This window comes from Ananas comosus, linkage group 13 (genome assembly GCF_001540865.1).
Source record: "Ananas comosus cultivar F153 linkage group 13, ASM154086v1, whole genome shotgun sequence".
Classification (NCBI taxonomy): domain Eukaryota; kingdom Viridiplantae; phylum Streptophyta; class Magnoliopsida; order Poales; family Bromeliaceae; genus Ananas; species Ananas comosus.
The window spans coordinates 4,658,882-4,671,156 of NC_033633.1; the positions used below are offsets into that span (position 1 = coordinate 4,658,882).

The 12,275-nt window shown below is 39.3% G+C and overlaps 1 protein-coding gene across 1 annotated transcript; it reads left to right on the top strand.

The window, feature by feature from the left end:
- Nucleotides 931-2,502, top strand: LOC109719105 (probable sugar phosphate/phosphate translocator At4g32390). Its single transcript, XM_020245635.1, has 2 exons — nucleotides 931-1,653; nucleotides 1,847-2,502. Exons 1-2 carry the CDS (start codon nucleotides 974-976, stop codon nucleotides 2,274-2,276), a joined length of 1,110 nt encoding a protein of 369 aa, XP_020101224.1. The 5' UTR covers nucleotides 931-973; the 3' UTR covers nucleotides 2,277-2,502.

Consider the following 12,275-nt stretch of genomic DNA (forward strand, 5'->3'; position numbering starts at 1 on the left):
CGATGTCTCCGTGCCTTACAAATGCAAGTTAGAAAAAAATATATATAGTTTAAAATTTTAAATAGCCCTATAAAAAATATTTGACCTGAATAATGGTTGAAAAGTGTATTTAATAAATTTTATTATTTTATATGTGGAGATAAGATAATCTTTTATTGTAGGGAAATAAAATATTATGTTTAAAATCTTATTAGGGAGGTAGGCATACAACTTGCTCAAGGTTACTTTATCCAACTACAGTATTGGAACTGTGGTTAACTTGAATATTGGTTTAAGTGCTACAGTTAAGTCGAGCACCTCGTGCCATTGTTGCTGTAACCACCGAAATATCGTTAATTATGTGGACTAAAATAACCTCGCAATGAAAACAAAAGTTCGAGGGGCTTAATTTCCAGGCCTAAAATATATGGTCTACAGTTGAGGGGTCTGTAAACATCAATGAGTAATAATAAATAATATCGATTGGGTAAAATTGGCACTAAAACTTGCGAATGTGCCTCAATATCATAGGTTGAAACCTCCCATAGGTCCAAACCCGTAAAAAGACCAAAAAAAAAAAAAAAGGCGAAAAAAACAAAGAAAGAGAGAGTAATCAAAATAGTGTACGTGTACTTAAGTATATTATTATGTAATATATACTTGCATCACATTATATATTCTCAATCAATTATATTTTTTATTAAAAAATAAAATAAAATTAATTTTTTTAAAAATTATAATCGAATAGGTAAATTTCAGATAAAATTTTTAATTAGTTATTAGAGATTTTAGAATTTTTCTACAGAACCGTGACAGAACCGCTCATCGAGGACCCTTTATCTACCCTTTGTCATCTTAAGTAGTTTTTACACACACACGCACACACGCATCCCCCCGCCCCCCCAAACTTGTCCCCACCCCCACCAAATCCCTCCCCCCTCCTCCATCGATCGAGAATCCGAGATCCACTCCTCCTCCTCCTTCGATCTGCAGAATGGGAGGCCGGGACGGCGGCGCGGGCGGCGGCGGCGACGGCGGCAGTAGTGTGATGCGGAAAGTTGTGGCGTCGTACGCGTACGTTTCGATCTGGATCATGCTGAGCTTCACGGTGATCGTGTACAACAAGTACATCCTGGACCCGAAGATGTACGGGTGGCCCTTCCCCATCTCGCTGACCCTCATCCACATGGCCTTCTGCTCGTCGCTGGCCTTCGCGCTGGTCCGCGTGCTGCGGCTCGTCGACCCTCCGAGCGCGCCCCCGATGTCGGCGGCGCTGTACGGGCGGTCCGTGGTCCCCATCGGCGCGCTGTACGCGCTCTCCCTCTGGTTCTCCAACTCCGCCTACATCTACCTCTCCGTCTCCTTCATCCAGATGCTCAAGGCGCTCATGCCCGTCGCCGTCTACTCCGTCGGCGTGGCCTTCGGGAAGGAGGGCTTCCGGGCCTCCGCCATGGCCAACATGCTCTCCATCTCCCTCGGCGTCGCCGTCGCCGCCTACGGCGAGGCCAGGTTCGACGCCCGCGGCGTCGCCCTCCAGCTCGCCGCCGTCGCCTTCGAGGCCACCCGCCTCGTCCTCATCCAGATCCTGCTCACCTCCAAGGGCATCTCCCTCAACCCCATCACCTCCCTCTACTACGTCGCCCCCTGCTGCTTCCTCTTCCTCCTCCTCCCTTGGTATAGCTGGAGTAACTAACTACTAGCTAGCTAATTCTTCTTCTAATTCTCCATCTCCTTTTTCTCCTTCTTATTAATGTTATAATAATTAATATATATATATAATACAACATGTTTTATATACAATACAATACAATACAATACATATTATATATCCTTATTAATTAACCCTTCTAATAAATATATTTTATAGGTACTTCGTGGAGCTGCCGACGCTCCGCGCGGCGGCGTCGTCGTTCCGGCCGGACGTCGTCGTCTTCGGCACCAACTCCGTCTGCGCGTTCGCGCTGAACCTGGCGGTGTTCCTGCTGGTCGGGAAGACGTCGGCGCTGACCATGAACGTGGCCGGGGTGGTGAAGGACTGGCTGCTAATCGCCTTCTCGTGGTCGGTGATCAAGGACACCGTCACCCCCGTCAACCTCTTCGGCTACGGCATCGCCTTCCTCGGCGTCGCCTACTACAACCACGTCAAGCTGCAGGCCCTCAAGGCCAAGGAGGCCGAGAAGAAGGCCGCCGCCGCCGCTGCTGCCCTGCAGGCTCACCACGACGACGAGGAGGAGGCCGGCGCGCTGCTGCTCCAGGAGAGGGAACCCCAGCGGAAGAACAGCGATTCACAGACCTGATCATGTTAGTTTTGATCTCTTATATATTCTGCATGCCCAAATTTCTTGTTTAATTCATCTCTTCTTAATTCAATGTGAAAGGGAGATCTCGCTTAATTTCTTTCTCTTCTAATTTACTTGATTCATCACAGTTAGATCTGCTCCCTTCTTTCTACATGAGAATTTGAGATTCACCGGCTATGTTATCATGACTATTGGTTATAACTCGGTTGTTACAATTCGTGAATGTGATTCGTCTTGGTCATCTCATCAGAATCTGGTATATACATTTCGAGGATTTTCTTGTATCTTTGTTGGATTTTAGTCAGTGTAAAATTGCACCATTAGTCCCTGAGCTTTCAGTTTCATTTTGGTCCTCAAACTTTCGAGTTCGACAAAATATAAGCGGGGATTATATTAGTTTTGCGTTTGGATGAAAATTAGATTATTCCTAGAAATAAGAAAAATAGCGTTTGTTTAGGTAAGATGAAATAAGAATTAAAGTGGATAGTTATAAATAAAAAATAATATTATTATTTTTTTCTCTATACTAGAATTAAAATTTTTTATTTTATATTTATATTTTAAAAAATCAAAATTAAATTTTAAAATTTTAAAATCTCAAATTTATAATTTAAAAAAAATTAAAATTTTAAATTTTAAATTTTAAACTTTAAATTTAAGATGAAATTTTAATTTAAAAATACAAAATATCAAATTCTAAATAAAAAATTTAAAATATCAAATTTTAAAATTTAAAATTAAACATTTTAAATTTTAAATTTTAAATTTTGTAATTTTAAAAATTATAAATTTTAATTTTTAAACTTACGAAATTTAAATTTTATAATAAATTAAAAATTCTCTCACTCACACACACACACACACACTCTCTCTCTCTCTCTCTCTCTTCACGGGTGGAACCCATCCCTTAACGGGCTATTCTAGAATAGCCCGTTAAGGAGGGAATTAGTGTTCCCACCATTTTTTATTTGTGTTTGGAGGATAAGGGTGGAATAAACCCTTTATTCCACCTTTATCCCCCAACCAAACATAGCCTTAAAAGAATTTCCTTCAACGAATAAATTATTGCCTACCCACAACTATTGCATCTATAAAAAATTTAGGATTAATTTCATACAGGTGCCTGCATATATAATGAAGTGCAAATATATTTCTATAAAGTTCAACTTTCATATGTTATTTCTATAAAAGTTCTGATATTTTTATATATGTTCCTGCCGTTAAGATCCATTAGAAAAACAAAATAGCTAACAATAGGTAAAATACTTAACCCTAATTAGTTAGTGAGGTCAATTAATCTTTTTACTTCTCTTAAATTAACAATCAGGATTTTTGGAGGAATATATTTGTGATGGTAAAAAAGTATAAATAGTGTTTTAATGGTAACAAACCAGAGGAATATATTTAAAAATATTAGGACTTTTATAGGGACACCATATGAAAGTTGAACTTTATAGGAATATATTTACAACTTACTATATTTGTAGAGACTTGTATGAAATTAATCCTAAAATTTATGTCTGGTGTATTTGTCAATGATTTAAAAACAAGGTTGAACCGGCCAGTTCCACCGAAGCCCACAAGTTGATCGGTTCAATCTTTTGAACCGGATATGTCAAAAAATCACAGTTCATAATGTGTTTTGATTCGACCTTTTGAAAAGGCTAAGTCAAAAAAACACTAGGAATTGTTCGAACCGGTGATTCAACCATAAGCTAGTGAGCCAGTTCAATTTTAATCAAACCAGCTGAATTTTTTAATTAAGCTATATTAAAATCTAATGAATTAAAAATAACTTGCTGATTTTAAGAAATGAAAATTGAGAACTTATATCTATTTAGTTTGTTCTAAAACTTATTATTTCACAACTTAGTATAATATTAGAATAACAATATGTGTACATTTTTTATCTAATAAAAATTTAAAATAATAATTAAATATTAATACCATTGAGATGTTACTCTGTCAACTCGTGGTTGATCCATTAGTTGCACCAGTGATTATTGACCCAATAACATTCCCATATCGTTATTCAACTTGGTATTTTTTAAATATTGGTATTTGTTAACTATTTTTCTCTATTGTTTATTTTACCTTTATCTAGAGGTGTAATGTGGGCTATGCCGAGCCGACATGGCCCATATTTTTCGGGCTGAAACGGGCTAGGGGCCACTCCAGCTAGGCCTGGCTTTAATTTCGGGCCAGACTGTGTCGAGCACAGGCAGCATAGCCTCTGGCCCGACAAGGCTCTTCGACCCGGAAGAGACGGGTCGTGCCGGGCAAGGTTGTTCTTCGAGCAGGTATAGTAAAATATTTATTTTTAAAAAAAATTTAAAAATTTTAGTATGAAATTTTAAAATATAAATAAAAAATATTTTCATTTAAATTAGTATTTTAATTAAAATATTAAAAAATTATAAAAATAATTATACTAAAGTAAATATTTGATTTTTAAAAAAAATAAATAAATTTATATTATTTTTTTGAAAAAAAATAAAATGAGATTGATTTTGGTCCAATGGACTAAGACCACTCCTCCCAAGGTCTTATACGCAGACGTTGGGAGGAAAGCTCATAGGAAGGAGGGCTTGTAGGCACACCTCGGCCCTCCTTAGGAGCTTAAACTCCAGGGTCCAAGGCAATTGCTTTGGGCCTTGGGTTCCGGGCCGTGCTCGTCCGGCTGGCACGGTCCAAGCACCCCGATCGTTCGGTAAGTGTGTAAAGTTACCACATGAAAATTAAAATGCATAATCGAAAAAGTTGAAAATGCGTGCATATTAAAATTAAAAAAATTCGGAGCTATAAGGTATATTGAAAAAATGCTCAAAAAGCCACCCCTGTGCATTTTTTGCTTGATCTCAAATTTAAACGTTTATGCGACAAATTTATGTCATTTGGTGAATAGAGTCATTTTTGTAATCCGTTATATCTTGATAGTTTTTGAGCTTCAAGATTATTTTTGATGACTTAAATTTGAAATATATATTGATTAAAAAATGTTGTAATATTTTATCTACATCTTAGTGATTTTGTAGTAAAATTCTTAATTTTTATGAAATTATTAAGAATTGAAAGAAATCTATGTGAATTTATCATGTTCATGCTGTCACGTCCCGGATTATCAAGTTTTTTCGGGCACGCCAACAGACCCGTCGTATATATAGAAATTTTTCGTGTATACGAAACGATAGCTATACTTGTAAGCAATTATAACTACAACCAAGTGTACAACCAAGTATATAGAGCTACTAGAACTAAAAACATATATAGAACATAAAAAGTTCAATACATACAAAAGTCCACCACAACACCTCGCTCCAGCGAGTACACAACACATAAAGTATGTACAGGAAAACAACCCACTACTTCTGACGGGTACTCCGTTAGCACAGCAACCAAGACTGGTAGGGATCTAACTAGCGACTTCCTTACCACGGTAAGAATCAGTAACAGCAGTAGCCGCAGACGAAGGCTCTGCATAAAGGTGGCAACAACTGAGTGTAAGAACTACTGCAAACTAGAGTAGTTCTCAGTGGGTACCGTCACTGACCTCAACGACCTACACACTAAATCTACAGTAATGATATACACAGGATAGTAAGAAAAGATGGAAAGAACTCTACAACTACATGCCTCTGTACTATCGCTATCAAAACCAACTATCTATAGACATGAACATGCATCACTAGCTACCACTGACCCAATCTCACACGGGTTGCCCAAACGGACCCACCATGCCTATAACCAAGCTATACCGTACACCACCTACAGGGGTGGCCGGTCCACGCAAACCGTCCAAACAGGACTGCTGCGACATCAACGCAAGTCAAAACCTCACTTCGGAGCGGCACTCGTGGGCGTGACCTAACTGAGTATGCAAGTGTGTCTCTACCGAGCTCAATCAGGCTCTCACAGGCTATAGTCAATACAAATGAGTCAAACTGGTCTAACAACCGAAGCTCACGTGCCCTGTCACGTCCCATGTCTACACATATAAGGCGTCTACAACAACAGCGAAAATAAAGCAAGAGATAATCTACAACTAGAGATATCAGAGCAAGTACACATATATAATCNTAGGGCGCCCAGACCCGCCATATGTCTACACATATAAGGCGTCTACAACAACAGCGAAAATAAAGCAAGAGATAATCTACAACTAGAGATATCAGAGCAAGTACACATATATAATCTATGATAAGAGAAGTAGGAACAACTAAATATTAATGAGGAAATATAAAATTATACAATAACCATCTCAAAAGTATGCAAAATAGGTGGTATCTAATACACTGGTACAACTCTCAACCTCTCCAAAAAGACTCTTGCTTTATTTCCGTTGTTGTTGTAGACGCTTTATATGTGTAGACATATGGCGAGTCTGGGCGCGCTACCGGGAGGGCCTCTGCCGGCCCCGGGGCATGACAGATTAGTTTGGTATCAGAGCAAGTACACATCTATAATCTATGATAAGAGAAGTAGAAACAACTAAATATTAAAGAGAAAACATAAAGTTATACAATAACCATCTCAAAAGTACGCAAAATGGGTGGTCTCTAATACACTGGTACAACTCTCAACCTATCCAAAAAAAAAACAACGAGAGGTAGATCACCTATCAACATGTCCCTCGAAGCAAACTAGCTTGAGGCGATACCCTTTCCGCGGTCCCTAGCCTCTCTCGGCGTGGAAGGCTCTGAAAAAAAAAACATAAAATAGAGGGCGTGAAAACTATAATTTATAGTTCCCAGTGGGCAATTACTGACCTCAGCTCAATGCACCACTAGGCCCCAAAAGAAAAGGGTAAGTACGATAAGCAACAATAACAATAATAAATAGTAAATGTAAGAACAAGTATTGTTTGCTAAATTTACTATGCCAGAAACCATAAGATGTTAATGTATTGAACATATATTCTATCAAGATATGGGAGTGAGGCTACTATGCTATCGGAAGCACGGAGCCTTCCGTGCTTCCAGCTCGTTTTCGATGTTGCGACTTTCGAATCGTCGATCGGCTCCGTTAAACTTGATCTAGAGTATTTAGAGTACCTAGAAAATAAATTTTATTATTTTTTGATATCATTTGCCTAGTGATCGAATGGGCTCAAAATCAATAAATTTCAATGGCCGTAGTGAGCCGTTTGCAAGTTTAACGGTGTAGAAATATCCAAATCACGTGAAATTTTGATAGAAAATTCTTTATACTATATAAAACAAGATCAATATCTTTGATTTAAAATTTTAATGTCATATTATTACATTTTGTAAGATTTTTATTTTCAGCCGTTGATTTTGAGCCCCTTCGTTCACTAGGCAAATGATATCGTAAAATCATAAAATTTATTTTCTAGGTACTTCAAATACTCTAGATCAAGTTTAACGGAGTCGATCGACGATTCGAAAGTCGCAACATCGAAAACGAGCTGGAAGCACGGAAGGCTCCGTGCTTCCGATAGCATAGTAGCCTCACTCCAAGATATGGTATACCCCATGCATGACTACTATGTCCCAACGTGGCAAGCAAGTAGATAACATGATCCGTTCTATCAATATATGATGATTTTGCTCTATCATGGCAACCAAGTATACTACATGTCTCAACACTATGCTATAAGCATGTCAAAGTAATCCAACTACTAATCCTATCTAGTAGTGATTGTTATCTCCCGATTAAATGTCATTGTTTAATCATGTTCTAGGACCTACATAAATGTAGTCCAGCTTGTGCCACCTAAGTGTCGGTGGTAGCTCCAGCATTCTCACTCTAGGAATGAGTCTATCCCTCCCGACCCCGTAGGTTTCTCGATACTGTACGAGAGAGCATAAGTCGCGTAGGCCAACTCCGGAGTGCCGGCTTGTTAGGAGCGACCCTCACAAGCATGTGCGAATGAGTATAAATGGCAAGCAAGCGTAGTCAACGTCTCAAATACCCAATCATCATGTTTCTAACATGGTAAAAGTCACTAGCATCTCAAAGATCTAGTTGTATGTCTCAAAGTGATGTTCCAACACTCACTATACTTAGTGCCTCTTTATGACACTTAAGCTTGTTATAAGTTAATACATTTCATAATTTATGTCCCATTCATGACATTAGTACTAGTTCTCATTCAACCCGAGCTCAATGTCCCTTTATGACATTAGCCCAATTATTCACAAGTAGTACAAGTCTCCGAGCCTCTTTATGGCTTACTAAGATTCTTTAAGTCTTAAGTAGGAATAGCTTTAAATGTATGCAAGTAATGCTCATTTTCACAATAGGAATTATGATTCCAAGTCTCAATAGGATGCCAATCATGTATAAGTTCCACATGCTAGTTCTCTACTACATAGAGGTCCGAAAATCATCACACATAACATAAGCATGTTAAGCATCCTAAAATTCACAATAATTACATTTATCATGGAAATGTATAAATTTTTACTCTACGAAGCATAAAACATAGGATATGAGAATTTCTCATATGCTAGACTAGGTCAAACCCACCGAACTTCGCGCAACCCTTCGTTTGCTCCAACGAAGATGTCCACTAATCTCCTAGCACCCTAGAAGCATCAAAAAGTGAGCTATAAGAAGTAAACGAACAACTATTAGCTCAAACATTAACCTATCAAGCAAAAGGGCCAAAATATCACCTATAGAGAAAAAAATCTCTTTTCAAGCTTCAAAAGAAAGCTAGGACCCTTCCAATGGAACCTAGAGGAAGGTTCTAATCCAAGAAATTGAGCTCCAAAAGCCCTAAAATCAAAATCGCCAAAATCAACCCTAAACCTCATTCTAGGGTTTCATCTCCTAAAAACCAACAAAACATGGTCTAGAGGGAAGAAATGAGCAACCGACCTCCTTAGAAGCTCCAATCCAAGCTCCAAGAGTGAAGATCTCCTCTCTTGCAAGCTCCAAGACCAAGCCTCCAAGCACCAACAAGGTGGGAAGAGAATGAGAGGAAAATGCTCCAAGTCCTCAAGCTAGATCCTCCTCCTCTTCTTCTCCTTCTTCTGCTTCTCTTCCTTCTTCTCCTTCTCTATCTAGGGTGTTGGGAGAATGAGAGAAAGAGAAATGAGAAAAGGGAGAGGGTGAAATGGCCATATAGGCCATCAAATGTAACAAAATCCAAAAAGGCCCCTCAATTTTCCAATATTGCATCAGCCCGGACTGGGCAGTTTTCGGACTGAGGGACCGGTCTCCCCGACCTGGGACCGGTCTCTTGGTCTGCCCCGAAAATTCAACATTCGGGAACCGGTCTCTCACCGCATGGGACCGGTCTCTCCCCGCGTGGACGCGCTCGGGGACCGGTCTCATCCACCAGGAACCGGTTGCCTCAAGGCTGCCGCAATACTGTTCCGGGGGGGGAACCGGTCTCTCCCAGCCAAGGACCGGTCCCCGAGAGTAAAAACTCTCAGGACTCGTTTAGAACTCAAATTTTTGAACTTTTTTAGGTCCGAAAACATTATACGACCCTCCATCAAATGTGGAAAAGCTCGGAACACATCCAATCACTCGAACCTCGCAATTTGCACAGGTCCAGTGTGCTACATGCCCTTGGCACAATCTGATGCAAGATACAAAAATTTGGGTCCACCATCCGTCCCGGCGGCACCCAACAGTCCAACACAGACTAACTCAACTATAAAAACTAACTCAGCTCCTCAGCGCGAGCGTAAACTCAACCTACACTAATCTGAGTATCCATTATGCACTAACAACGGTGATACAAAAGAGCAACAGCTTTCAAAGCTAAATCTAGTAACTTTTCGAAAAGTGACAGTATAGGTTTAACTAGTTTTCTCCTAAGTCAATTCCAGGTTCAGCATATAAATTTGTCTAAATTACTAGATCGTGCTCCAAAACTCAGATTTCGTAAAGCATGCATTTTCTGAATTTGAGCTACTAACATGAAAACCAAAACAAGAACCACATGCTAACAACTCTACGACTTAGGAGGAAATCCGACGATTTCGGTAAACATCAACCCACCTCGAACGCTCGTCCAACGTCAGGTAGAAGTTGAAAGGAGAAACTCTGCACGCTCGCTCGCCCTCCAACGGTTCAACCGAGATGACCCACGTGCACGACCAGTCCTCCTAGCAAGTGAAGAATCCACACGAGCTCAACCCTCGACTTCCCAACGAACGGCGTACACAAACTAGAGAGGGAGAGGGAAAGGAGAAGTATACTGGTTCTCCAAGCTTCTCAGGTAGATAAATAGGCTGGGCGTGGTTGGCGATACGATCGACGACCAAAAAGACTAAAAAAATACCCCTTACCAACTCACTTCTGCCGCTAGGGTACCGGTACTGAACTTGAATACCGGTACTCGGCCCTCAATCTGCAATCTCGTGTGCTGGGTACCGGTACCAGCCCAATACAGTACCGATACTCAAGCTCGGTACCGGTACTCAACAACAAGTACTGGTACTCAACATCAAGCTGCGCAAACCTGAGAGCATCTAGTTCAAAAATCCCTCTGGGGTACCAGGACTCCTCTTAGATATCGGTACTCAACACTGAAATCCTGCACTTTGCAGATTTCAGTGTCAGCTCTCCACTCTCGTACTGCGCCGAGTCCATTTTGCGTCCAATTCGCGCCAAAACGACTCCGACTTGTCCCGACACTCTCCAAACGTGTCGACAAGCCACTGATACTGAAGTCTCTCAGACAGCTAAACATCAGGGACACTACACATGCACTAATATTGTTTTCACAATGCGATCATCATATTTTGACATTTTATCACATGTAATTTCACAATTGAAAAAGTTTTTAACTTGTTTTTATTGTGTACTATATTCCAATACTTCTATTTTTAGTGTTTTTCTTTTGATAATTTTTGATAAAAAAGGGGAGACGGAGATGACGATATTGAAAATTTAAGAAAAAAAAAATCGAGAGAAAGATTGTGATAGTTTTGAGAGTTGCTAAATAAAACTTAGACGCGTGAACAAAGGGGGAGAGATTTTGATATTTTTATTACTAATATTGTTCGTGCAAAAAGTAATCTTTTTATAGGTTTTTGAAAACTTCAAAACTCCGAGTGTGTTTAAGTCATAGAGTTTGTTTTATGAATCATAAAATTGTAATTTTGATTTTCTTTGGACCTTTCACGGAGATGTTCATTGTTTTGGTGACGGCAATGAATTTTAATTTTTCCTTTTAGCGAGATAAGCATTATGAGCATTTTTATATAATTTTAAATTTTATCACGAAATTGCCAAAGAGGGAGATTGTCACGGATTTTAGTATTGGCATATTTCGTGATGTGTCGTGATGAATAGTTATGGATTGAGTCGGAGTTTTAAAGGTTTGGAAAAGAGAATATGAAGTTTGAAGACTTGAAGACTCATTATTTGAATTCACAATTCTTGGTCAGTTTTTATAAAGTTAGTGGTAATTTATAGATATATACATGTGTTTGGAAGACATTAGAATTGGCAAAAAATGATTAAAAGTTCAAAAACTAAGTTTTTCAAGTTTCAGGATTCGGACCCTGATGCAAGGTCCGAAATCCGTAAGCCTCCTTGGCTTTCACGCAGGGAGGGTCTAGCCCCTGAGGTAAGGTCTGGACTTTGACTCGCCTAGAAACATAAAAGTCTGAACCCTGATATAAGGTCTGGACCCTAACCCGTCGCGAGCTTTCCAAATATGGATTTTTCAATTCTAATCTAATTCTAATGTTTTCTAAACCTATAAATAAAATGTGGAGGTGTCTCCAAAACGTGAAAAAATATAGATTATCGTTTAAAAACCCTAAAAGCTTGTAGGTAGCCTTTTTTGCATATTTTACATCAGCTTCTCTCAAGTTGATTCTTGGTGCCCTAATTCTTAGGCTTAGTTTGGTGTTGAGGTCAATCTAACACTATTAGATAAAATAGAGTTGAGAAAAAGCATATAGGGATATGTTTCTGCGTTCTCCAATGAGACCGCAGAAAATATATCGTAACCTACTAACCGCAATATGCAGAATGCAATATTACGTACGAAAACAAACAGTAATT

Excerpts from the sequence above, each read along its gene's own strand:
- LOC109719105 (XM_020245635.1), top strand. The coding sequence starts at position 974 with ATGGGAGGCCGGGACGGCGGCGCGGGCGGCGGCGGCGACGGCGGCAGT. Across the intron at positions 1,654-1,846 it reads CTCTTCCTCCTCCTCCCTTG|GTACTTCGTGGAGCTGCCGA; the intron begins GTATAGCTGGAG and ends TATATTTTATAG.